The sequence below is a fragment of the Micromys minutus genome (genome assembly GCF_963924665.1).
Source record: "Micromys minutus genome assembly, chromosome: 23".
Lineage (NCBI taxonomy): Eukaryota > Metazoa > Chordata > Mammalia > Rodentia > Muridae > Micromys > Micromys minutus.
Window position 1 is genome coordinate 10870471 of NC_137958.1, and position 27942 is coordinate 10898412.

At 51.5% G+C, this 27942-nt stretch overlaps 1 protein-coding gene across 5 annotated transcripts in view; it reads right to left on the reverse strand.

Annotated features, from left to right (window-relative positions):
• The window catches only part of AGAP3 (ArfGAP with GTPase domain, ankyrin repeat and PH domain 3), a gene marked incomplete at its 5' end in the record, with an annotated part of 50219 nt that overhangs the window by 14671 nt on the left and 7606 nt on the right, over positions 1-27942 (reverse strand). For 3 of the 5 annotated variants that reach the window (XM_080936225.1, XM_080936224.1, XM_080936226.1), the window contains 8 exons: positions 3947-4039; positions 7538-7696; positions 9529-9656; positions 9794-9928; positions 10452-10593; positions 10672-10757; positions 10978-11065; positions 11311-11369. In XM_080936225.1, the coding sequence (XP_080792351.1) occupies positions 3947-4039; positions 7538-7696; positions 9529-9656; positions 9794-9928; positions 10452-10593; positions 10672-10757; positions 10978-11065; positions 11311-11369 (890 nt within the window). Of the gene's footprint in view, positions 1-3946; positions 4040-4214; positions 5113-7537; positions 7697-9528; positions 9657-9793; positions 9929-10451; positions 10594-10671; positions 10758-10977; positions 11066-11310; positions 11370-12569; positions 13462-27942 lie in introns of those variants that run through there. The other 2 variants (XM_080936227.1, XM_080936228.1) reach the window with 2 other exon arrangements.

Below are 27942 nucleotides of genomic sequence, written 5' to 3' on the forward strand. Positions count from 1 at the left end.
CAGTCCTTAAAGATGTCTTCTGAATCACTCCAAGATCACAGCACAGGAGAACAGGCAGGAACCTGGGCACTACAGATGGAACCCTGGTGGTTGGTCCCTCAAAGTCTCCAACTCAGTGTAGGTAGGAAGAGGAATGTGGTTAGTCACAAACTGGGACTTGGCGGGAGGAGTTCTGACAGACATTGCTGAGATGGGAGAAAGGTATATTCTGGGCTGTCCATGGGGATAAAGGGTGATAATGCCCAATGTGGAGGCAAAAGAAGGCCCTGCCCTCTGCCAGCCAGTAAAATGGTCATGGATGGATGCCAAAGAGCTGGCCAAGTATCAGATCTAGCCATACACTTCCCTTTGAGTCCTTCTTGACCTAGTGGATTACATGAAAACATGTGATTAATGGATGGGAATGGTGGCACAGGCCTGTAAGCCCCAGGGCTTGAGGGAATGAGACAGAAGGCAAGTTAAAGGCCAGCCAGCCAGCCTAGATTACATAAAAGGCAATTAAGGATTTACAAGTGATCTCACCCCTGGCCACTAGGGGGCAAACTGGAGCTAAGGAAGGGAAGCCTGAACAGCTTTAGTTTCCAGCTCCTACTTTTTGACATGTCCCATATTCTTGAAAACTCCCCTCCTTTCTCCTCCCCCCCCCCATCCCCAAGAAACAAATGTCACTGAAGTGGACGTAATAAAACTTGTAGCATCCCCTGGTTCTGATGGTGAGACCTTGCCTTCAGAAAGAGGTTCTTATAAAAAAAAAAAAAAAAACTACCATGTAATATATGAAGGGCCCTGAGAAGATTGCCTGATGCAGTCTGTGGTTGTAGTGTTCCTGCCACAGGTGAGCTGTAGAAGCAGAAGAGAGCAAAGCTACTTCCACTCCGTGACCCTTAACAATGCACCCAATGGCAAGTGGCCTCTTCGAACAGACAACCATCAGGAAGAGGAGGGAAGAAAGCCAGGTGGGACAGTGGCTGTAGAATCTCCTTGGAAACAACTTTCTTGCTGTTGGTCATCACAAGGCCCTCCTCTCCACTCCAGGCCTCTCACACCTGAACCTTGTCACCGATGGTAGGCATTGCCTCTCAGCTCCAGGCCCAGCTCCCCTTCATGCCACCAGCTGGCTATGTATGTCGAAAAACCACAACAGTTCTCAGCCTGTCTGGACCAGAGCTGCCTGAAGACCACTGGATCTCCCCAGGTCCTCCTCCACCCTGTTAGGGGGTCAGAAGTCAGACTGCTGCGGAGGCAGCTCAGGATCGAAGCCCTTTCTGCCCGACAAAACATCCGGCTCCCCTTTGCTTAATGAGCTTCGTTAGCAAAGGGCGTAGGCGGGGCGCCCAGAGCTAGACAGTAGGCTAGAGGGCGGCAGGAGCGACCCTGGCCCCAACCCTCTGCCCAGCCTCGCTGCCCCCACCCTCCAATCCGGGTTCCAGGGAGAGAAGCTGCGGGGTTCCTGCTCCCTCCCTGGCCGGCCGGCTGCGCACCGCGGAGCAGGAAGCAATCTGGGGCGGAATGGGAGCGGTGCGGAGGCGACAGCCCCCAGAGGACCCGTTCCCGCCGCCGCCTCCCTCCCAGCTCCGCCAGCCGACTTAATTGCGGAGTCCGGATTGATTGGGAATGCAAATGGCAACTGAAAAGCAATCTCCACTCCCAGCAGGAGCTAGGGGGAGGGGAAGGTGCCGAAATGGGGAGCACAGGACAAGAGGGCGGGGAAAGGGGAGGAGCCACGGATGTGGCACATTGACACCTAATGGGCGGGTGAGGTCAGGATAAGAGTGCAGCTCCTCTACCTTCGTGGGCGGAGCCTCCCTAGTGGGCAGCCCCCCTCCGCAGGTGGACGAATCAAATCTACAGCACAAATGACCGATACAGGTCTGACAGCTACCAAAGCCTTAACATAGGAGGGGCCTTCCGGAGAAGCTCAGGTACTCTAACATCCAAGTGACCACCTGAGTTCCAGGCTGCAGGTTGACAGGACACCCTTTCCCCTTTACTCTTGCCTGTGGGGGACTCAGAGAACAAATAATTGAGCCCCCAACTATTGCAAGCCCCAGACAGGAAAGCCAGTAGGAGGGGAGGCAGGCAAGTGGTCACTCAACAAATGTGTTTGGGTGGGCTACAGTACCAACACTCTGAAGGCTCTGGCCTCCTGGGATCACACCAGGACAGAGGGACAGGAGGCAGAGGTCTTTCACTGCTGCCATTCTGTGCTCTCAGCCTTTTCAGGTGACTTCCCTCCCGAAGACTATCCCAGTTGAAATGGTCCCTGGCAGACAAAAATTCAATCAACAGACAGATGAAGACAAGAAGGCAGGAGAAAGAAGGGGGCATGCATATGGCTCCCTGGCCTACACTCAGCCCTCATTATCTTCCTGGGATGCTTTCTTATAAATACACCTTCACAGAGCATCAAAACTCCCTAGCCCTGACACATGAGACACGTAAGGATTGGCCTGCTCCCAATAGCTCACACCACCAGTCCCTGGAAGGGTTAAACCTGCTCACACACCCTGGCCAAAACCTGGTGATATGTTCCTCTGCAGGCACCAGATACTGGGAAGACCTGTACCACACCAGTTCAAAAAGGGTCTATTTGGCACACTTAACTCCTGGCAGACGCCTTCTCCCCACACACTCTACACTGGACTGACCTGTGACCCCTTCATCAGCCCTATACCCTTTCCAGCACAGGCATCCATTAGGAGACTTGGGTGACCGAGTATTCCCTGGAGCAACTCGGAAAAGCACTGGCAGAGATCACAAGGTGACACCACTGCTAAATCATTCCTTTAGAAGAAGGTGCAGAAAGTCACATGCTTCCTTGGTAAGTGGATCTCTCCCCTGACCAAAGCAGCTTCCATCTGCAGCAGACAGAGTGGACCACAGTGCAGAAGCACAGTGAGCCACACCTGGTCAAACAGGAGAAATGAGTGTGGCAGGAAGGCAGAGAGGTGGCCCAGCACTGAGGGCACGGGCTATGCTCCCAGAGGACCCAGCACCCCATGGCAGCTCCAGAGGATCCAACACTGTTACACAGACACACACACACACAAAGCTCCGATGCACATAACAGTAAATAAATAAATCTTTAAATGAGCATAGATTGACTGCCCAGCCTGAACTGGAACATCAGTAACAACCCCTACACTTAAGGTGTAGGGAACACAACAGAGGGGAAGAAAGACGGAGGGGCCAGATGACCAAGTGCCTTTTGGAAACAACAGGGATGTTGCTGAGAAAGAGAATCAGTTCTGTTCAGGGAATAACCTGGGTAGGCTACCTAAACCTAAGCTCCAACTGCTGTAGCTTCAGAGAACATATATATCCCCTCTGCCATGGGGTGCTTTGATCAGGGGCGAGATCCACTTACCAAAGAAGAATATCTATATCTATAGAGAGATAAATTGATGCTTGCAACAGTGATTGGCAATCAGTAGATAAGGAAAACAAAAAGAAACAGAGATGCTCACAATGGTAAGTATGCATCAGCAAATCCCAGATGGGGTCACCCCTCAGTGTTACCTTATACTCAGGTCCTTTGCTTGGTTTGTGTTTTTGAAACACAGTCTTGCTATGCTGTGCAGCCTGAAACCCAAGTTGACTCAAATTATAGATACTCCTGCCTCTGCCTTTGAAGTCCTGGGCTTACAGATATGTTCTGCCATGTCCAGCCCCTATGTTACTGCCCCCCAAGTCTTTTCCTTAGCTCAGAGTCCAGGAGGCCCCCTCTCCAGGTTGCGCCAAAGAACCATCAGGTCTGGAAGCCAGCTGAAGGCAGCAGGTGGCTCTCTGCTGCTCTCCAGTGGTAAGGAAGAGGGAAGGCAGCTGTCTAGGGATCAGGTTGTTGGGCATCAAGCTTCAGACTAAAATCACCTTGGTAAAAAGGGTAGGTCTAGAAGGCCCTGGGAAGAAGACTCATGTCCTGGACTAAGGGGGACAGAGTGCTAACCTGCTTGATGGGGATAGCCCGGCCGCTCCCAATGCTGTCCACTTTACACTCCGAAGCTTTCTTCTCCCTATCCAGGTCAGCACCTTTTCGAGACTGAAAGAGAAAAGAACAGGCATGTTAGAGGTCTGGTGCCCTTTTGGCGAGTACTTCCCGCCTGTAGTTCTCCACCCTCCCGCTTTCCTCCCTCTCCTGGGCAGCCCTAACACTGGGTCCGGCCTGAGCGGCGGGTCGGGAAGGAACCGAGACACGAGTATTCCAATGGGTTTATTCTTACACACGGCACCATACAGAGCAGCACAGGTCACTGAGCCAGGCCCGCCCCTCACAAAGAGCAAGGACATGAAATACGGAGGGCGCAATGAGTACGCAGCCCAGGGTCTGGAGTTTGTTAAGTGAAGGGAGGGGCGAGAAGTGGCCCTGTGGGGCTGTGGGCTGGCCAGGAGCTCAGGGCACGACAACCAGGGATAGCAAAGTCCGGAAGTGAGCGGGCAGGTGCTCGTTTGCGGCACAGACACCACACGGCACCGAGCGCGTCAGTGTGGCCCGAGGGGCACAGTGGATGGAGAGAGAGAGGAGAGAGGCCAGAAGAGGGCCTGCACCCTGCCAAGCTCCTGGGGCAGAGTCCACCCAAATGCGGATCCTAGGAAACAGGGGGAGGGGCCAGAAAGAGGGGGCAAGGCAAGCGCGGTGGCGGCGGCTTCCGGAGCAGGAGCAGGAACGGCAGAAGTCCATGCAGGAAGGAGCAGAGGAGGGGAGGGGCAGGAAAGCTCCCCCCAGGAGCAGCTGGGCCAGCGGGCTTGAGTGCCCCCGCCCCTCTGGGCCTCGTCGCTTTGGCCGGCCGGTGTGGGCCGAGCTCCCTTCTTCTCCATTCAGCGAGCCTGGCGCAGCATCCAGCCGGGCCTGGTCCCCCGGCAGCCCCCAGCGCGGGCTCCGGCGTTCCTAGCCTTCCCTGGGGGTAGGGTTAGTTACAAAGGTTCCTGTGGGTCTCTGGAGCGGGGAGCTCGGCGGCCGCTTCTCATCTGAGAGCAGTCCCAGGGCCCGGCCCGCCTCCGGCCCCGCACAGGGGGAATGTCCAGAGGTGCTGTGTATCACCACCTGGTCTTCTAATTTGGAAGGAGTTGGAAAGGCCTTTTTGTTGATGAAAAGTTGGAAACAGTGGCACATATCTGCAAATATCGAAAGAATAAAGATTTTGGCAAGTTATACTTAAGCCCCGCAAAAGTCGGTCAGCACTGGTGAGGGCAGAGACCCAGGCGCCTGGGGAGAGGCGGCAGCGGGATGAAGAGGAGGAGGATGAGGAGGAGGAGAGGAGAAGGAGAGGAGGAGGAGGAGGCCACCAACTGCTGGGCATTCGTGGCCCAGCAGTCCATGTCAGCAGGGAACGCTCACCACTCTGCTGCCCGGGCCCCATCCCCGCCTGTGCTCCCAGGCCGGCAGGAGCCGAGGGCACAGGGTCAAAGGACTGCAACTGCAATGTGGGATAAAGCCCAGCAGGGGGAGCAGAAAGAACTGGGCCAAACTGCTCAAGACTACATTGATGCCCAGCAGCTCCACAGACAGCACCTGCCTCCATACCCTTTCAGGGCTAAAGCCCAAGGCTAAAGCCCTCTGCCCCTTTGGCCCCAGGAGACAGGAGAATGGGATCGCTGTCACTGGGTCTCCAGACTGAATTGCTGGTCAGGATGAATGTGATGAGGCCTACCCCAGCCAGGCTGGTAAGCCAAGGGGCTGCCAACTACCAGAAAACCCATAAGCCCAGAGTGGCACCTCTCCATGAAGGATGGGAACTGGAACCAGGGCAAGAGTGGCAACAAATGAACACATGGAGTCATGAAGGGGAAACTGGGGACATCACAACCATGCCCAGCAAGGAATCACCAGTCACAGAACAGGCAGCACACAACAGGATCCCCCTGGAGCAGGTGTGACTCCTCTAGGAGGGATGAAGGAAGGGCGACCCCAACAGCAACGATGGGGTGAATCCCCAAGATATACCCACAGAGTTGACTATGACTTGAGGCTGTCTCAGGGACAAAGGTGCAAGTGAGGTCACCATGGAAACGATGAAAAGAAAAACTAAGGTCACCACTGTGAAGATGGAGAAAATGGAAGGGCCTGGAGGGAAGGCCGTGCTCTAAGCAGCAAGGGGTGTGGTGGGTCAAGGCAGCACAGTTGAAGCAGGCAGGCAGCAGAGTACACATGGAGGGAGCCCAAAGGTACTGTGGCAAGGAGGCCATGGAGTCGGGCACAGCAGGCCAAGCAGGGAGGCAGGGATGCCCTGACGTTGAGCCAGCCAGTGCGGGAAGATGGGAGGACGTTAAGAATGGAATCAAGGCCGTGGTGAGTGAGACATGAGTTTAATGTTGGGGAATAGGCCGTGGAGGGTACCAGTGTGGTCACTGTGACAGAGGCACCCAAGGGCTTTACAGCAACAGTAACAGCAGCAGGTGTGGACATGAGCAGGCAGCCACCAAGGCTCTGCATATCTCAATGGATGAAACAGAACAGAAAGGAGAAGCTGTGGGTCTAGGAGGCCTGGAGCTGTGTGAGCACAGTGCAGCAGCAGAAAGAGGCCAGTGAGCGCGCACATCAGGAGCCAGCAGACAAAGGGATGCAGGGCAGAGGTATATCGAGCAGGACAGATGTGAGGATGGAGGATAGAGGCCCAGGGGCACTGGCTCTGTCTGGGCAAGGTCCAGAGAGTTTAGCCTGGCCAGAGGGATACAGGCTCAGGCTAAGAGAGCCAAGCCCTGACTCTCAGAAAGAGGTGTGGCGTGATGCAGAGGAACAGGCTGCTCACCCACCTTTTTTTTCTCCCACAGCTCCTGGAACAGTCCAGCCAGAGCCCCACAGAAGGGCCACAGCAGGAATAGGGAGGGACATGATGTGTAAAAACTGGGATGGGGGGGCAGCAAGCTCAGGGGCCAAATAGCTGAGGGGGTTGGCCCTGAGCAGGGAGGTTCAGTGGACCCCGGGTAGGGGCATGAGGTTGGTAGGGAAGGGCAAGGAGCTCACAAGGAGACAGGACAAACCTGAGCGGGAGGCACGAGGCAGCGTGGTGAAGCCCAGGAAAAGATGGCTAAGCCTTTGTTAAACCAATCACAGCGGTGGGTGGGAAGCATGAATGTTCCCCTCGGCAGTGGGGTAACGGAAAAAGAGCCGGAAGGCGGACTGGGAGGCCTGGCTGGGACTCTAGCTCGGCCAGCTAACCCTCTGTGTCGCCTTGGGCAAACAGCCTTCCGGCCTCCGGTTCATTAGCTGTTGAATCAAAGGGGGTCAGGGAAGTTAGGCTACCGAGTCCAAAGATCCCTTCAAGCTGATACAGAAATTCTAGGTCTTGGGAGGGAGGGAGGCTACAGGGGGTGAGCATGTGCACAGGGGAAGGTCTGAGAGAAGCCCCTCCTGGGCTCAGAGGTATGGCCTGGAAGATGCTGTGGGTCCAGTGAGGAACCTCTAGGACCCTGTGTGTCTAAGTGTGAGAGAGATTGCATCCTCTTGACCTGGGGCTGCCTGCCCTTCTGCTCAGGAGCTTGGCGCAGCCCTGCCTGTGCAGTGAAGGCATCTGGGCAGGGAGGAGGACGGGGCACGTACCGTGAAGATGTTAGAACGCCGCTTGGACTGCTTGCGGATGGGCGTGGGGGTGGAGGAGGCAGCGATGGTCTCGATGCGCAGCTCCCGCTGGCTGATGCTAGGGGTGGAGGGGACTGAGGATGAGTAGTCGCTGAAGGCGCTGCTGCCGCCGTTCGTGGCCTAAGAACAGAGAGGACTGTGCTGGAGAGATGGCTCAGTGGTTAAGAACACTGTTCTTCCAGAGGTCTTGAGTTCAATTCCCAGCACCCACATGGTGGCTCACAACCATCTGTTATGGGATCCAGTGCCCTCTTCTGGTGTGTCTGAAGACAGTGACAGTGTACTCACATATGTAAAATGAATAAATAAATAACTAAATAGAGAAGGCTGCTGAGAGTAACCATGGGTGAGGGGAGTGGGGCACACAGCACAAGAGGCAGCCGAAAAGCCATAAAGGTGGTATCGTGGGGAGCTGGCACGCCCTGAAGACCAAGGAATCCAATAGTCACCGTGAGGAACTATCATTGTTCCAGGGCTCTGGAAGGGGTTGGATGGGAATGTGTCTGTGCCCACCTGAGAGCTAAGTCAGGAACACAAGCTGACATTTACAACATCAGGGACACAGTCTGAGAGTGGACAAATGAGGCACCATGGTCTGCAGGTGGCCTGAGACAAGGAAGCAGATCGCCTCTTCTGAGTTCCCAAAATCAGGGGCAGAAGGGTGGGGGGAGGTCCCATGAGCTGAGGCTAGGCTCAGGGTGTTGGGCAATATGAGGTTTGCTTTGACAAGGTGCATGATGGCATAGGAGGCATCAGGAACAGCCTGAGGTATAGTGCAGAACAGAGCAACAGAGCAAAGGCTTCTGGGTACAATAAGTGCCGATGGGGAATGAAAAAATAAATGAGGAGAAAGAAAACCAAAAAGCACTTAGAAGATGGAGACAGCATATATACAAATGTCTTCCCAAGACCAAAGAGACGCTTTGTGGAAATCAGGCTTCACTAAAGCGCCAGGCCCCATCTCCACACAAACTGGCCAATGCACTCTGTCCTCAGCAGCCTCTCATGGGTGGGCCCGCTGCAAATGGCCAAGGCCTTGGCTCTGTTGGTGGAGTAGATGTACCACTTAAAGACATAAAGACCTTCTTCTCTGCCCGCTCCTTACCCCCTCTCCCTTCATTAAGGGATGATGTAAGAGTCCTTTTGCCTTCTCAGAAGCCCTAATGAGGGTCCTGACACTGAAGCCAAACTGTCATTGGGAAGCATAGTGGCTGACCACGGACCACTGTGGATGACTTGTGCTTGCAGCAAACGGCAGTGAAGTAGAGCGAGAAGGGTGTCCAGCTCTGGAACCAAACGCTGGTCTACATGTCAGGGCCAAAAAACTAACCCAGTAATAGGCCCAGATATAGACAAATGTCTAAATGGTATGGTGGGTCCAAATTCAATGGCAAGAGCTGGCTCAGAATCTGTACAGCCCAAGTGGAGCTGAAGGTCAAACACCCTTATAAGGGTATGTTGCTCTTCTAATACAAAAAGACTCCCATAGGGCAGAGCACCAGGTTAGGTGCTTAGTGGTCTTGGGGCTGCCAACTACTTCCTCCTCCTCTCTGGGAAGAAGGCCTTGTACCTGCAACCAGGTGGAAGTGTTTGCCCATTAGAGAAGAAGGGGTGAGGCCTGCTTACCAAGGACAGTGGTGAACACACCAGAAAGAACTTTCTTTTCCCTCCATGCCTTCTAAGTAAGACTTCCATAGCAATAGCTCAGAAGACTACGTGATGGAGTTCACAAGAGCATGTGTTTGCGATATCTTAGCTAGAGTAATGAAGAAGGAAGACAGTGGCGTGAAGGGGACAGAAACCAGGATAAGGAGCAGTCACCAGCCAGACTAAAGCCAACCAGACAGGCAACAGAACGGGAGCAACAAGCAGGCTGGGAGTTAAGAGAGATGAGCAAAGGTGAGCATGATGCTGAGGGGCTAGGACCAGGGAGCACAGGGAGGCAAGCGCACCTGGTTGATGTGCACAGCTGGGATGGAGGCAGCAGACACGGCCGAGTGGCTGGGTGAGTTGGGCAGGGACTTGCAGGGCCCAATGGCCAGCTGCTGCTTCTTCCGCAAGGCTACCACTTTCTGGGCCACTGCAGGAAACAGCAACGTCAATTCTACTTGCTGGAGAGAGGGTTTCAATATCCAGATCGGCAGCTCCCCAAATACACTTAGCACTAACTGCTTGCCAAAGAGCCACCCTATACCCAGCTCTAGGGTCCTGAGTTACCATCCTGGAAGACGCGCTCCACATTGAGCCCATAGGTTGCGCATGTTTCATAGTAGGTACAGCGCTTCAGGTCTGTGGACAGCTTGCGGGCCCTGCTGTCGTCAATGACCCGGGGATTGGCGGCACTGATGGCATCTGTTGGAAGATGGGAGAATCATTCAGCTGTCTGAGAAGCAATATAGGGTTATGCACTGGTGGGCCGGCAGAGGCCCTAGTGGAATGCACAGCATGGAGACCTCAGGTGTCTGGATTGTAATTCATTCTATTACTGTCTCTTTAAATGAAAACTGACAAACCAATGACTTTAATGAGTCCTTGCTCGTACCCTGAAAACAAGTGTGGACACAACCCAGTCTTGGGGCACATGTCTTATAATCCCAGATTTAGGAGGCTAAGACAAGGTCATTCTAGTTCACAGAGCAAGACCATGTTTCAATAGTAACAACAACGATGATGTTGATAAAAACCGTGGACACAATAATCATGCAGAATTTGGGAATCACCCTGAGAAATGCAAACTGAAGACCCCGTGTTTAAGGCCCATGGTAGTTAAGAGCCTGTCGCCGATTGGGCAAGTGGAGCTGGGGTCTCGTGGCCTGCTTATGGAGACTTCACTAGTCCACCACCATACCCTGCCATACAACATGCCCTGCCTCACCCTGTGTGCCCACCAGCACCATGGGCACCTCGCTGGCATTTCGGAAGCTGCAGAGGCGCAGGAAGTAGTTGTACACTGTCTGGAAGCTGATTTCATCCTCCAGGCTGAACACAAACACCACCGCATCCACCCAGGCAGCAAACTGGGGAGATAAATATGTCAGCACCCATTGGCCCTGATGAACTCAGACACTAGGCAGGCAAGTCAGCGGGCGCATCACCTGGAGTTCAGGGGGCCCTCCTTCATCTCGGATCAGCAGCAGGTAACTCTGGCCATCCACCACAATCTCCTTTTTAAACCGACCCCCTAGGACAGAGTAGAGGTCAAGACAAATACAGAGAAGGGGAAAGTGTGTGTATGTGTGTGTGTGTGTGTGTGTGCAGAAGCCCCAGGTACCCAGGGGAACATGGTGGAGGTATGTGTGAGTAGCCCCGAGTTCCCAGGGGAGAAGGAAAGAGAATGGGCCACACAGGCACAATGGTGGAAGAAGAGGCAACCTATGGCCAGTCTAGCCTGTGATGCTCACCTTCAGGGGACTCTTCCTGGACGTAGGTGCCTGTCAGATATCGGTGAACCAAGGCTGATTTCCCACTAGACAGGTTCCCCACTATGCCCTGCAGAAGAGGAATGGGTAAAGTAGTGGTCAGAAGGCATGAGGAAAACGTGAGACTGGGGCTTAACAGAAAGAAAGGAACATACAAGTTGAAAAGGTATAGAGGGGCCCAGAAAAAGTCAGGGAGAGGGAGCAAGGCCACAGAGAAAATGAAAGTCAGGAGGACCAATGTTCAGCCAGATACACAACCTAAAGCCAGGGCCCACCCACCCACAGGGCTTCTGGGCCTCCCATGGACCCACTCACCACTTTAAGCTCCGGCACAGAGCGGCTCAGGGTCCACTCCTGGCTGTTCACAAATGAGTCTGTGAAGAAAGAACCATTCCATCAGGGCCACAGTGGTGTACACACACTTGCCCTAACCTTTGCAACTACTCCTACTACAATACTCCTCTGTCAAGGCCAGAGGAGATTGCTGTCCTCCGTGGAACCTGGATCCTCACCCCTAGCTCCCTAGGGAACAAAGCAAAGATAGCCTTCAGGGAAGGGCTTTGAGCTGAAGCTCATCCTGCCCGTACGGGTCTGTTGCCCCTCCTCATCCTCCTCTTTATGGTCCACATGAGCTCACCTGGCTTGGTGCCTAAATGCTTCTCACCCAGATGAGAGGCTACTCCAGCAGGTCTCAGACCCAAAATGGGCAGGGCCCTGGCAAGGGGGACCAGTCTCCTTCCTGCGAGTAGGAACAGCTCACCCTTGGCAGGGTGGGGCCACCTACCACATTCCTGAGCCAGGGCGAAGAGGGAGGAGCCTCACCTGGCCCTGTTCTGTAGAGGCAGGTCCAATGAGGCACATCTATAAGGCCCTGCCAGGCCTTCTCCCCAGCACCTCTGCAGGAGACCAGCTTCCAGGCTCCCTTTCATTAGACCACACTCAGCACCACTGGCCCTCTAGACTCAGACAAGGTCCTTGGGAAGGAGGCCTCTTGCTACTCAGTGTCCCTGACCTGACAGCCAACACTCATCTCTTATTCCCCAGCAAGTTCTAGACGGCCTGGCCTGGGCTGGACTTACTGTCCTGCCCAGCTCCCACTCACTGGCCCGGCCCACAGATGGTTCCCAGCATTATCTCATTCAAGGCCACAATCAGTCCCTGACCTCTGCTGCAGAGGTAGGTAGGGAGAGAGGTCAGCACCCAGCTAAGAAACTCTCCAGTTTAGCACTCCTTTCCTGAGCAACCATACTGTATTGAAAGATGTATAGAAAGAGCCACCGTATAGAAAAAGGATGGCACTGGAACACAGGTCCTTCAAGTCTCTTAGGATGCCATGCCAGGATGCTATGGGCAGTGACACTGCCTGGAATCCTCTGCCACTGCCATCTCCTATGGACACTTCCAACGACCCTAGGCATAGCAACTGGCCAGTAAGGGCACTTGGGCCAGACCTAGTGTGGAGTTCCAGGCAATGCCCTCCCGCTGGTCTTTATCAGGTAGGTTTCGGACACAAAGTGTTTTCTGGCAGACTTCAACCAGAGACCACTACGACGATGCACAGTGTTCCCCCTTACCGCTGGGCGCGCCCAAGAGTCCTGGGGCTGGGGCAGCCCGGCGGCTCCACAGGGGTGCTACGGACGCAGGCTCCCTCCGGCGGAAGCGGCTGGTGAGCAACTTCCAGAGACTGGCGGCGGCGCGGGGGCGGCCAGGCTCCGGTTGTGCGCATGGGGTATCGGCGCCTAACAAGTCTCGGCGACTGGGGAAGGTACCCAGGGAGCTGGCGTCGCCGTCGCTGCGGGTGCGCACGCGGGGTGGCCGAGCAAGCAGCCCGGACTCGGAGCGCCGGATCTCCTGGCCGCGGCGCAGACGGAAGCTAAAGCTCTTCCTGAGCGCGGACAGCCCGCGCCGGGGACTTTCTGCGCCGCGGCCGCCGCCACCACCACGGAACACCTGCCATCGCTGGCTACTCCACAGCGATGCTCCCCTCAGGAAGCCCGAGCTCCCCGTGCGGCCAAGCCCTGCGCCCGGCGCCTCCGTCGTCGCCGCCGCCGCCGCCAGCTCTAGACGGTTCACCTCCAGGAACGTCATGCTGGTGGGCCGCGGCCTTGATACCCTCTCTCCAGGGGCGCGGCTGCGCCGGGTAGGCGCTGGGCTAATCTCAGGGCTGGGCGGCGGCGAGCCGGGCCGTTCTGAGGGCGCAGGGCCCCGACGGCCGTGGCGCGGGCGCAAGAGGCCAAGCAGCAGGCCGCGCGCGCCAGAGGGCGCGGACCTCGGAGTCCCGGAGCACACGCTCCGTGGCCGCGCAGGCTGTTCGCGCACGGCGCACAAGGCGGCCTGCAGGGCGGCGGCGGACCGGTCAGCCGAGGTGCTGTGCAAGTCCAGTGAGTCGCAGACGCTGAGGGCGCGGCGGCAGATGGCGGGCCGCTCCCCGCTGCAGCTTTCCCCCGGCGGCCAGCCCCGCTCCATGCTCAGGGCCCACAGGCGAAGGCCAGGCCCATGGCGAGGGATGCGGGGCTGGGCCCGGGCCGGGGCCGCGGCCAGGGCGCACGGACCTCCGGCCTCTGGGCACCTGGTGCGGGCCGATAGAGTCCCTTGACTCCTCTCCACTTGAGCCTGCAAGCCCAGACCTGGAAGAGCCTGAAGCCAGCCTAACCAGGAGAGGCGGCAAGTCTGGCCTGGAACACCCAGGAACGGCGGTGCAGGGCAGCCCCTGGGAGCCCTCAGAAAACAGGAAATTCCAGCCAGGGCTCCTCCTAAGACTGGGCAGGTAGGTGAGGAGTTGTCATTAAGAGCAGGCCAAATAAATAACAGTCCTTAAGCACACCCCACAAGAGACACTGTTTTTGCAGAAAAGTGAATCGTTTTATCTTTCTCCAAAGAGGGAGGACCAAGACTAAGGATTCCAGGGCCAGACAGATTCATTAGAAGCCCAGTCTTCTCTTAGCTTCAGACTTCTGTAACTGGAGAACTTAACGAAGTGGCCGTATTTCAGAGGATGTTCTTAAGGCTGAAAGGTTCTTGATGCTACAGCAGCTGCTGTTGATGACTAAAGACACCTTTTTCTTTGGAGATAATAAAACTCAGAAGACACTGTTTTGTTTGGACTAGGCCAAAGGGCAGCAGAAAATGCAAAAGGTAAATTTCAGTGTCCAGGAGAAACTCCTGAGCAGTGAGAGAATGTGTGGTACTCACCTGCCTGAGCTGACACTGCAAATTGAAGTACCCCTAATTTTAGCCAGTGCCTTTTTGACATCAGGTTCAGCCCAGGATGTGGCAAACGCTCCACCTATGACTGGCCCTGCACTGCCCCCATCACTCCTGGCCCAGACAGCTGGTTCCATCAGCCACAGAAGACAACCACTGGCACCAGGAACAGATTTCAAGAAACCTGTTTAGGTTAGTGCTTGAGTGTCCCTGAAAAGTGACCATCCTCCCAGGCTGCCTCCGCCCAGTCCAGCCCAACTCCATGCTCCTTTCAGCTTCAGAATCCCGTGGTCTTGGTGAGAACTAGCAGACTGGAAAAAAAAAAAAAAAAAGCCTCACATTCCTGAGGGGCTGGGGTTAGGGGAATGCCTGGTGGCAGGGCCTCTCCAATCAAGGTGCTCTGAGAAAGGAGAGCTGGGAATTTTCAAGTCCTGGGCTGGATCTCTCCGGCATTCAGAGTGGAGAGTATGGTTGCTTCCCTGTTCCTTATAACAGAGGTAATAGGCAGTTCCATAGAGGAGCCTTTCCCAGGATCCCAGGAAGCCCCAAGGACAGACAAAAGTCCAGCACTCTTAAATCACAGTTTCTAATGCAAGTTAGCCAACATTCTTGAGCTACACCTAAACACTGTCAGGTTGGCTCTAGGGAGATGGCTCAGCATTAAAGAGCACTAAATGTTCTTCCAAAGAACCACGGTTCAATTCCCACTACCCACATGGTAACTTACAATGAATGGCCTCTAACTCCAAGATCTGACACCCTCACACAAACAGGCAAAACACAATGTACATTAAAAACAAACAAACAAAAACTGCCAGGTCTGGGGGTTGGGGGAGCATTTTCTTGATTCACCCCTGGGCAATCCCTGGGCAGATCATCCTGAGTGCTCCTGGAGGCTGGGCTGACAGAGGGGTACAGACTGTAACAAGAACATGCCCACAGAATCAACTGAGCAGAGCTCAGGGACTCACAGAGACTGAAGACACAAACAGCCTGTATGTGCCTGAGCTAGGTCTTCTCCATGTTACGATTGTGCAGCTGGTGTTCTTGTGGGAGTGTGTGGGGTGTCTCTGCTCGAGACGCTCTTCCTCCTCCTGGGTTGCCGCATTCAGCCTTGCCGTGAAGGTCTGTGCCTAGTCTTGTAACTTGTTATGCCTTTGTTTGGTTGACATCCCTGGGAGGTCTGCTCTGGTTTTTGAGTGGATCTGGATGAGAGAAGATATGAGGGAAGAAAGTGGAAGGAGTGGAGCGTGGGAAAACTTGAGGTGGGCTGAGCAGCCACAGGGAGCAGAGCAGTAAGTAGCATATGCCCTGCTTTTGTTTCTGCCCTGACTTCCTTCAGTGGTAGATTGTGAAGTGTAAGTAGAACAAGACTTCTCCTTTCCAGGTTGGTTATGGCTATGTTTATTACAGCAACAGAAACTCTAACTAAAACAGCTCCCTACCTTTATCTCTGTCCTGCCTATCCCACAAATAGGAACTACTTATTTTTCCACAAAAGAATAGGACTGCCCATTATAGCCCCATGTACTCCCAATGAAAACGCAAGCACAAGACAGTAGCTAAGAAGCCAGGTTAGCACCAGGAGAACAGCTGGGTGGGATGGGTGCCAGCTGTGTATGCAGTCATACACCTGCCCTGAATGCTCTGGACGGCCATGCTCTGTTCCACATAGCCATCACCAACAAAGAGCAAGAACGCTGTCCTTGAAAGCTCTGTACAGAACCCCACAAACCCAGCCTCTCTCAGGGCAGCTGTTTCTCAAGTGTCAGGCTGCATCTGTCCCACAGGGGTTGCATGTGTGGCTCTTTGGAAGTTTCTGAAGGGTTAGTGATAAGTCTCTAGGTCCTGAGTGTGCATTCTAGGTCAAGATGAACAACTGATTCCTTGGCCAGCCTAGGCCTCAGCTCCCTGCAGAGGCACATGGACAGAGAAGTCTTTAGGCAGAAAAAGAAGGACCCTGTGAGCAGAAATGAGACACACCTGGCAGAGAGCACTGATTCCTTAGCAGGGGGGAAGGGCAGCTCTGAGTAACTCCCACAGGCTTCCACCTGGTCTCCAGTAACCTAGTGTTTGCTACTGATGCACTGATAATCCCAATGACAGTTACAACCCACATAATCTGCAAGAAATGTTGGCTGTCATTCTACAAAGGACCAGCGTTTGCCTGGAGACCAAAGTCTACATGCAGCTAGCTGGCTCCGGGTGTGACCTGTATGTCCCAGAGCTCTCTTTGGCCACAAGGTGGCAGCAGAGCATCTTCCTGCACCAGGCATGCTAGCACCAGGACCCTTGGGCTGGTCAGTTGTAAGTTGTAGAACAGAATGCACCCCCCTGGGGGAGGGATAGGACTGATGTGTTTAGGGGCACTCCTTCCTCAACACAGGTATCCAGGTCAAGTGTTGGGGAATCAAGAAGAAAAGTCCTAGGGTTGGAGACACTGACTTATAACAAATGGTAGCAAAAACTCACCTTGAAGTTCTATCTTTAAATTTTTTCTGCCCAGGAAAATGGTGGAACATTGGTCCTTAGGTGCTCAAGCCAAAAAAGAGCATCTTTCCGCACCAAGACCCTTGGGCTGGTCACACACAGTGTCTCCTCTTCCATCACCTCCATACCGATCCGGACCATTCTATCATCTCTCCAATTGGATTCCTCTGTCCAATAACCACCTATGCCACCACATCAACTTCCTAATGGTCTTCTTACCCCATCTGCTGCTACAATGACCCCTGTATTCATGCCCACGAAGATGTCTGTAACCTGGTTAAACCATGACCTTGTCACTGCAGTCCATGGCAATGTATCCATCCATGTCCCCGTGCCCCTGACACCACCTGATCTCAACTACTCCGCCCACCTCCACTTAACTACACAATATCTGCCCATCTCTTGTCCTTTTGGTCACTTGGAACTCAGCAGAACCGTCCCTCCCTTCAGTGACCCTGTCAGTGTCACCTGACTCTCTCCACTGAGATGCCTTCCTCATATGCATCCTGCTTCCCAGAGGAACCTCACTAGAGCCCTGGCAAGGCATAAGTTATGTACCGGGGCTCTTCCTTAAGGAGACGTCTCCTGGGTCTCCTGGTGGGGACAGTCGGCTGAGACTGTAAGACAAAGAGCACACCAAAGCAGAAGAGCACAGGCAGTGTTGTGTTTGTACTTCAGACTGCAGTGGGGTGGGCACCTGATCTGACAGTGCCCTTATCAAAAGGGGGCATTTGGCCTAACCATGCAGAGGAATGCTAATACACATCTTCACAGTGGAGGTGTAGGTCACTATTTGTTTAGCATGCACAAGGCACTGAGATTGATCCCAGCACAGCATAAACCAGCCACTTAAGGTGCACCTGTCATTCCGGTACTCAGAAGGCAGACCAAGACCATTCTCAGCTACATAGTAAGCTGAGGCCAGCTTGGCCTCTTTAAAACACAGAGGCACAAGGAGAAGATGACCATCTATAAGTCAAGGAGAAGCCTGTGGCAGATGTATCTAGTACCTTCAGAAGCAGTGTGGCCCTGCTGGCACCTTGATTTCATCAGACTTTTACATTCCTGAAATAAGACGATAAATTGATATCTGGATCATTATAATTTGTTATGATTTGTTGCCCAAGGAAAGTGCAAAAGGACCCTATAGAAAAACCTCTGAGGGCTGGAGAAATGGCTCAGTGGATAAGCGCACTGACTGCTCTTCCAGAGGTCCTGAGTTCAAATCCCAGCAACCACATGTAATGGGGACCAGATGACCTCTTCTGTTATGTTTGAAGACAGCAACAGTGTATTCACATACATGAAATAAATAAATCTCTAAAAAAAAAAAGAAAGAAAGGAAGGAAGCAAAGAAAAACCTCTGAGCTGGCATGGTTTTTAGGAGGTTCCTAGGCCCTGCAGCCTGGCAGGATTTCAACTCAGGAGCTCCAGCCTAGTCTTTTGGAGGTGATAACTATGATGTTCTGAGAGGGAAGTGAACTGTCTAAGGATGCACAGCCTGTGGGTGCTAGAGTCCAGAATAGGCCCAGAACTTCAGATTCCATGGCCAAGCCTCAGGCTTCCGGGTACATACGTACACACACACACACACATACACACTCCCACAGACATGCATGCTCAAGTAGAGCACCAAGCTGCTGCTTCCTCTTTATCCTGGATCTTTCTGATCCTGAAGAGAGTGGTTTTGCAGCAGCATGCCTCACCTATTGCTTTCTCTCACGTGTTTTCTAAAAATGGTCTCTTCCTTCAGGATCGAACACACAGCAGCCAGAAGTGGGCTTATGCTTATAATCCTCACCCTGAGGGCCCTAGGCTGAGGCAGGACTGTCATTAAAAAGAACAGAAGTTCCATGATTAAAATTCTGCTTCATGGGGGCTGGAGAGATGGCTCAGGGGTTAAGAGCACTGGCTGCTCTTCCAGAGGTCCTGAGTTCAATTCCCATCAACCACATGGTGGCTCACAACCATCTGTAATGGGATCTGATGCCTTCTTCTGGTGTGTCTGAAAACAGCTGCAGTGTACTCACATATAAAATAAATAAATAGATCTCTTTTTTAAAAAAAAAATTCTGCTTCACTTAGCTGAATGTGTTTCTGTTTCTCTTTTTTCCCTGTCTGGTAATGGGTACTGAACCTAGAGCAATGGTTCTCAAACAGTGGTCACAACTCTTTTGGGAGTCAAATGAACCTTTCACATGGGTGCCCTATAAGGGCATCAGAAAACATATTTACATTATGATTCATAAAAGTAGCAAAATTACAGTTATGAAGTAGCAATGAAGATAATTTTTATGGTTGGGAGTCACCATAGCACTGAGGCTGCAGCATCAGGAAGGTTGAGACACTGACCTAGGGCCTCATGCATCCTGGGCAAGGACTCTGCCACTGAACTGTCAGTCTCTCAACGCGTTCCTAAACCCTTCCGTTTATGATCTCTTCATTTCATTCGTCATTTTTGAGACATGGTAACAAGTTCCAAGCCAACCATGGTATATGATTAAAAACCTTATCTCGAAAAGTAGAAGGTTTGCAGGTAAAGCTGGAGTTCAGTCGGCAGACATTTGTCTAGATGCACAAAGACCTGGGTTCAACCCTCAGCACCCTATAAACCCTCAATGATAGCAGATACCTAAAATCCTAACACTTGAGAGGCAGGAGGAACAGTTCACTGTCATTCCCAGCTACACAGGTATTATGAGATATACACTCAGTCATCCACCAGAAAGGTAGCATGCACCCAGACATGCAGGCATGTGCACGTGCATGCACATATGCACACACATGCACACACCAAGGAACTTTCCAGTTCTGCTCTGTGGACAGGGCATACAGTAGCCCTATCTTCCTGGATGTGTGTTTCTCTGGTTGCTAGGAAAACATCTTTTCATGATGACTGACTACATAAGTTTCTTTTTCATGTCTCTCATCCTATTCTTTGCCTGATTCTTCTCTTGGGTTTTTCAAACCTGTTTCTTAACAACTTGCAGGAGCTCTCTGCAGGAGGGAGCACGTTAGCTGCTTATCCAGTACACGAACACTGTGTGATGAGAGATGTAATTATACTGACAGGCTTGTAATGGATTATAACATATGAACACTACCACCAGCCATCCGGCAAACAAGAGCGGTGTTTGTTGAGGGAAGAGAGAAGCCGTCTACTCACAGACACCCAGCAGGACTACAGACGCAAGGAAGGAGCACTGAGGCACAGTAACGCCATGGGGTAAGGACTCCATATACTTTATTTCCAGGGTGTGGACGAATCCCTCTACAACCTAGCTTACTATCACAGGACGGGAGATGAGTTTGAGGTAACTACCACCTACGTCGCTGTTTCAAATGCTCTGCCATGATGATCAAGTAGCCTAAGGTACTTTTTTTTTAAAAAAACTTCTCCATACTTCAGTTTCCCCACCTACAAAATCATCACTAATACCTTGAGAAGATGATCTAAAACTCACACTGTTAGAATGACAGGTGTGACGGGCAGTATCAGGGCACAAAGTCCCTCTCTGCTTTTCTGCAGAGAGTAGAGTTGGTCCTGACGGCCCAGCTCAGAATCCTGAAGCCCCTCATCAGCCACAGCAAGAGCTGTCAATCTTGTGACATTGCAGCATGAACACAATGGTGCTGGGGTGAGGGCAGCAATTCTCAGAACTGCATCACTACTCTAGTGAAACTGTCTGGCGGTGCTTGTCAAGGCTGCAGCCACCAGCAACATCTACTAAGCCACCCTGCCCCAGGGCCAATAGGGCCCCAGTACCCATTCCCAGCACTAACCCTGTGCCCTTGGGATTCTGAAAGCACACTGTTTCCTGACAGCCAGCTCACCATCACACTACACACATGCCCATCTCCTGCTTACAGCAACAGGAAAGTACTCACACTCACACGACCCACTTCTAACCTGGGTGCCTGGCCCAGTCCTTGAATTCTAGCTTGCCACAGAAACAGACTATATTGTTGGTCAAGTTCGGGGCAACTTGAAAGAAAAGGCGGTGACACTGTTGTCCCCATATTTGGACCTTACCTCTGTCAGCCCTATTTCCCCTATGGTCCCCCTATCCTGAACTGTACCAGTCCACCCTAGCTTCCAGGCAGAATGGGATGGGGCAGTCAGACAGATGCTGTCCCCATTCTCCTGAATTTGGCTCTATTCTAGGCCCTATTACAAGAAAGAGGTCAGCTTTTCTCCCTATCCTACCCAAACACCATCAAGGTCTATTGCTTAACAAGGCCCATGAGATGTATTCCCATCAGCAGGCCTAAGATACTTCAAAGGAGACCTCACAGCTCAGAGAAAGGAAGATGCCAGCACATACTTGAGACAGCCCGTGTCCTCAGAGCTGAGGGTGCATGTGGAACCAGGACTTGGGTCTGGGCCTGGCCTCCTCGTCCCTGGACAGAAGGCTTGAGCAATGCCCCCCCATCTGATACTCATACTCAGGGGCTCTTTGTAGGACTCGCTGTCTTCACCCCACACAGAAGATTACACTGTTCTGTAAGCCTCCTCTTTCTCCTGATAGTTCCACGGTCACCCTGAGCCCAACCTACAGCTCTTAGCTTCTCCCTCTCCATGTGGTTAGAGACCAAACAAGGAGAGCACCCTGCTTCATACAAGCTTCACTCCCATATACCCTCAGGCCTGTGCTGGCCTGAGCTCAAAAGTAGGGCTCTTGTGATTTCCAAGTTCCAATTCTGGCCCCTTAGAGGTTACTCATAGTACTATCATAGTACTATCTTTCCCTAGCCATGTGGTCCTGCCTAAGATGGACCACAGCTCCCAGGCTAGTCAAAAAAACTCATGAATGGCCAATCATGTTGGTGCATACTTTTAATTCCAGCACTTGGGAGGCAGGGGCAGACAGATCTCTAATTCTGAGGACAGCCTGGACCATATATTGAGTTCTAGGATAGCCAGGGCTATGTAGAAACTTTGTCTCAAACAAAACAAAACAACAACAAAAAACTGTATGACTGGCTGTTCTAGCACTCTTACCACAGAGAGGGAGTGAGTCAGACCTGCTGCTGCAGCACAGCACACAGGCCGTGGGAAATGGCCTCTGCCTCCAGCCCATACAGAAGAGTGATGCACAGGTCCTTGACCTAGTAGTAGCCTGGAAAAACCCATGCTCACTGACCCAAGGGCGCCCTCTCCACTACTCCAGAGCAGTCATGGCCTTTGATCTAGAAGGCCTCTCCTCAGCTGTGCCACAGAAGCAGACTCAGGAGACATAGGCTTCCCTGGCCCATGTGGATCCAGGAAGGTTCCCAGGAACCTTCCCATTAAATCATCACATCAGGCAGAGTACTAGGCAGGGAGACCGGACGTGGTGGCTGGGTGTGGCCTGGGCCATAGGCACAGGGCTCAGGCTCCATCAGGAAGTAGAAGTAAAATGGGCACAAGCACATAACACATACCAGTGAAGAACAGCCAGCCCCAGGTCACTCACAGGGGAGATCACTACTGTATTTGAGGAGAGGGCTAACGTGGGTCAGGGGCTGCCAGAGAAGCAAGATGTGTGGGGCCCACAGCAAGCAAGGTGTGCGAAGGCAGTGTGTTCACGAGGGAGGGGCTGGATGAGGAAACTGAGGTTGATGTGGAGGTGGAGCTCTGATGCTGGACAGCGCCAGGCTCATTCTACCTGTGCACCAGGACTAGGGGGCAGCCACTCGGAGAGAACTCCTCCTACGTAAAAAGGGCAGCGGCCTGTCTGTTCCTGATGGGTTCTAAGTGCTCAAGTCCTACACAGAAGTGGCTGCACCAAGAATCTTCTGGCCTGCTAGGCCTGGCAGGAAACTGGCTCTAGACTCTGGACCAGATGCTGAGGTTCTGAGTATTTTAAACAGGCTCAGGACAGCATCTCCCCCCCTAACGATGACAAGGATGTTAAGAGTAAGTTCTTAACAAGATCATCACTTCAAGCCCCATCAACATGGACTGAAGGAGGCTGAGTGCTATACATGGTCTAACTCATCCACAGGCTCCTGTTAGTTCCTGGGTTTCAATATCGGGACAAGAGGAGTCGATTGGAGCATCTGCATTCTCTCTGCTGCAGCTCTCTGGGACACTCAGCTCCCTGGCTCAGTATTCTCTCCTTTATTGCTGAGGCTGAGAACCAGTGAGAGACTAGTCATACTTCTAGGCTTTCAGAAGATACACAGGGTTAAGGATGAGTGGCAAGATGGCTCAACAGAGGTAAAGGTGTGTGCGACCAAGCAGGATGACTTAAATTAATTCACAGTCCGAATGAGGGAACAAAGAATTGTTCTCCTATTTCTCTATGTGCACACACATGTGTACATGCATGCACGTACACACACCCACAAATAAATACGTGCAACAAATCCCTAGTGGGTATATGTAATATTTTTAAGTGAATGTATTTGTCATTCATCACCTTGGTGGATGCTCAGTAAATAAATATTTATTAGCCGGGCCAAGTAGTACCTGCTTGTAATTCCAAGCCCTTGCAAGATTGCGGCAGGAAGGCTATGTGGGCTATGTGGTTGAGGACATCAATGGTAAGGTAGGGAGACCCTGTGTTGTCCTCCCAACATAAAAGTAAGTAAGCATATTTATTAGGAGGAGCTAGAAAAAGTTTGCTGGTTTTTTAAGAGCATTTGCTGCTCTTGCAGAAGATCTGAATTTAGTTCCTGGTCTCACATAGAGCAACTCATAACTTCCTATAGTTCCAGAGAATTTGATGCCCACTTCTGGCCTTCATGAACACTTGCACACCAATGCACATCCATTTGTATATACTCAAGCCTACACACAGACACCCACAATAAAAGTAAGATAAATCTTTAAAATTAAAAAAGAAACAAGCTAATTAAATGACTGAATGAAAATGGAGATTTATAGAAAAGACATATTTATGTTTGCATTTTAACTTCAAGACTTTGAGAGGGTATATTAAAACAACAGCTTGCTATGTTTTCAATTTTCACAACCAAGTAGTATACTCTCTTTTATAGTTTACAAGTTCCACAGTACAGTGATTTGAATGAGAAATGTTCGTAATTGGTGGTGCCATTGGGGAAGGTTCAGGAAGTGCAAGCTTGCTGGAGAAAGTGTGTCACTGGGGTGGGCCTGCACTCCCTACCCTCTCTGCTCTGTGCCTGGGTTTGAAGAGATAAGCTCCCAGCTTCCTGCTGTCCATGCCTCCCCACCATGATGGATTCTTATCCTTTGAATAAGCCAAAACAAATAACCTTTTCCGTGTATAAGCTGTCTTGGGCATGATGTTCTATCACAGCAGTAGAAAAGCAACTAAGACATACTGTTTCCTTAAACCATGAAAATCAGCCACATTATCTACTGGGCTCTCAGGACTAGGGCTGAAGCTCATTAGGTGCAGCTTCTTTAGCCTTGGGCTCAATCCCCAGCACCACATAAACAAGGTACCTTGATGTACGTCTGTGATCTCAGCACTTGGGAGGTAGAGGTAGGAGGATCAGATGTCAAGGTCATCCTCAGTCTGAGGATAGCCTCAGAGGCCTTACTGACATCTCTGGATTAAAGAGGCTTCCATCTGGAGGTAAAACCACAAAAAGCAAGTGCTGCAGGCACACACAAGAGCACAGAACCCAGATGATCCAGACTCTTGGGTCTGCACCCATCAGTGAAACCTTGTCCTACCTGGGCTACCCCTGAATACCCGGAACTGCCTGGCAGAAAGGGGAGCATTTACCCTGAGAATCTCATTTGGTCCTCACTTCTTGGCAGTCTTGCCAAGACCAGTGACCCTACAGTCCATGCTGTCACAAAGGCCTCCCTGCTCCTCCTTTCCCCAGCTTCATCTACTTTTTCTTACTTAATCCTCATAAACTACACTATAAACCAGATGCCAACCACCCACATCTTATCAAAGATGAATCCAACAGAGGCTGAAGGAATCATCCACGGTCACTGCAGAGCAGAGAGACAGCTATGACATTCAAATCTGCTCAGTCGAGTCGGTTCCAGAACACACTTCTGATTATTTGTTCGCTATTTATTTATTCTGTGTGCGTGCACATTCAAGTCACAGGACACGCATGAAGGTCAGAGGGCAACTTACAGACGTTGGTTCCATCATGTGGATCTCAAAGATTAAAACTGGGTTGTCAAGCTTCGTTGAGCCATCTGACTAACACTATTGTGTGTGTGTGTGTGTGTGTTCACCTGCATGTGTGCAGGTATATCTTTTGGGGTGTCAGAGAGCAACTTTATGGAGTGTGCTTCTCTTGTGGGTTCTGAGGAGCAGTGCTTCAGGCTATGCAACGCGTGCTTTTAAACACTGAGCAACCTCAGCAGCTCTAGAATATGGTTCTTAATTCCATTCCTTACAGGCTTTGAGTCCTTCTTCCAATGTAGAAAGTTAAGAATAATCTTGAGACAAGAGCCAAGCAGCAGAGATCTGAGAGTGGAAAGCAGACAAATCTTTGCAAGTCTCTTCAGAATAAGGATTGTAGGGTAGTTAGATTCTAACAGGAAATGCCCTCCAAACAAGAATGACACTCGATGTCCCAGAGATGCTATGCCTTTGAGGCCTTCCGTGGCAGGAGCACAGCAGGAAGACCTTAGGGTCTAGATTCCCTTCACTCTCTACCTTGGCTTAGGTACAAATGCCACAGCTACATCAGATTTGAAAGCAAGAGGTAGGGCTTGTGGTACCCCACCTATGGTAAGGAGGGAAGCTGGGGAAAGAAAAAAAATAACACTGTCAAACAAAGCACCAGGCACCACCATGGTCAGGAGCAGGGCCTCAGACACATCAGGGGCAAGCCCTGTCTCGAACACAAAGAACCAACGCACTGACGAAACAGTGCAGGGTGGAGGGGCTGACTCTCAAACACAGAAACAAACAGTTAAAAAAAAAATCAATACTAAGAGAGATTAAACTTGTTTTAAGCCTGAACAGATTCTGGAGTAACATACCAAAGGAACCCGAACAAAGAAGCAGAATTAAATCAAATGAGAATAAATGACATTGTTTGCAAACGTGTGTGCACATGCGTGTGAGTGTGCAGCAATGAAAGCCAGGACTTCATTTGATAAACAAGTGTTCTACCCTAGCCCAACAAAACCTTAAAGATCCGTTCTTACTACTAAAGTCAATCAAGTAGCAAAACAAAAAGCTGTAATCAAAGAAATACAAGTGCAGAGAGGAAAAGCCATTTTAACTTTTTCTTTCTTTCTTTTCCTTTTTTCTCTCATCTGTCAGGGAAGTGGGCAGGGAAAAGGCTAACTCAGCTCTGGGAGTTGGAATGGTGGCAGAGGCCCTAAAATGTGCAAACTCTGTATCTTACCATCTTCATCTGGGAAATCGGCCAAAGGAAACGATGAGACAAATGCACAGCTAGGTAATAAACAGTGTGCCCTTACCATAAATAGGATTCCACACAGCAATCTGGAATAATGACTACCATCAACATGAGCTGGCTATGTACCAGGCACCAGCCTAGCTCATGCGTGATCTGTAGTCCTTAGCACACGAAGACTAAGACATGTCAAATGCATAAACTGAAACACAGAAGCCCTCCTTCCCCACAGGCTCTATTCCGGTGATGAAGTCCTTGTAGGCGCTAAAGTGAGACATCTTAGAAGCCACAAGACTACACTTTGTACTGAGCATGGAGTCCTTCTCAGTCCCATACTTGGCAGCTGGGACCCCTTTCCTGAAATCCACGCCTGAAATGGTTCTAAATCTGTAACTGTGCAGCCGCTAGGTGGATCCAACTGAAATCACTCTGGAAGACAGACAGGCACAGAGCCTGTGAACTGCCTACAGTGTTGAAGGAGTGCGGGGACAAGGACCCAGAGTCCCAGAGTCCTCATCCCCTGCCAGAGGGGCTGCCAATTAACAAATGCCTCTTGCTGAAGCATCTAAACCTGTTTCCTCTTCTCCCACCGCAGCATCTACCACCAAACAAAACAGAGCCAAGCACAGAAGCTGGGGTAAGGTGGCTGGAAAGACGGCTCACTGGTTAAGATCACTTGTTGCAGAGGACTGGGGTTCAGTTCCATGAACCCACATATCAGCTCTTAATTGACCGTAACTCCAGTTCCTCTGGCACCAGGCATGCACACATTGTGCACACTCACCCATGCAGGCAAAATGCTTGTGCATATAAATAGGTATTTCCTTTTTAAAGTATAAAGCCAACATTTCGCACACCTACAATCCCTACACTTGGGAAGGAAAAAGTTCAGGTTCAGGGTCATCCTCCGTCACATAGCAAGTTCCAGGCCAGCAGGACTACTGTGAGTCACAAACACAGCAAAAGGGTGTGATTCAATCTCTAGTGTCCACATAGAAAAGCATGGTGGTGTGTGCTGGTGATCACAGCACTGGAGACACAGACACAGACAGGAGAAGCCCTGGGACTTCGGCCAGTTTAGCTGAGTCTGTGAGGCCAGTTTCAGTGAGAGACTGTCTCAAAACACTGTCAGCAATCACCTGAGGAAGACATTCAGTGCTCACATACTAACACACACATGCATGCACACAGATCCACAAAACCAAACCAGAACATTCTATCCTTTCTCTAAACACCAGCGGTACAAAAATCCGCAGAGGGGAAAGAGTCTAGAAAGGAAGCATGGATTCTCCGGACAGTAACTTCAGGCAGGAAGGTGGGACAGGCATGGTGAAACTTCCTGTTATATGAGTTGGGAATAACAAACACACACTTTCAGCACATAAGCATGGATTAAAATTGAGATTTTTGAAAAGATCTTTGTGTCTACGAGTATGTTACCTGTGTACTGGAGAGTTATTCTGTGAATAGAATGGCCTAAAGTTATCTGCAGATCTGAAACCTATCAGATTGGCCTGGGGGTAAGCATGTGGCACCTTTTTTTTTTTTTTTTTTTTTTTTTTTTTTTGATTCAGTCCACTGTCGACAGTTACAGCCCTGGGCAGATGGTCCTGGGAGGTATGAGAAAGGCAGTGGAGGACGAGGTAGTGGCAGGGCAGCAGCAGCAGGGCAGCACACACTTTTGATTCCGGAGGACGCAGGCAAATCTCTGAGTTTGAGACCAGCCTTGTCTACAGAGCAAGTTTCAGTATAGCCAGGGCTACACAGGAAAACCATGTCACAAAAACAAAACCAGGTAGCGGGTGGGATGGGGAAAGCAAAGGCAGTAATGTAAGCAGTGGAGGAAAACAGAGAACAGTCCTCTCTCTACCATCTCTGCTTCAGCTCCTACTTCCAGATTCCTGCCTTTAGTAACTGTTCTCACTTCCATTCCAGATGGGC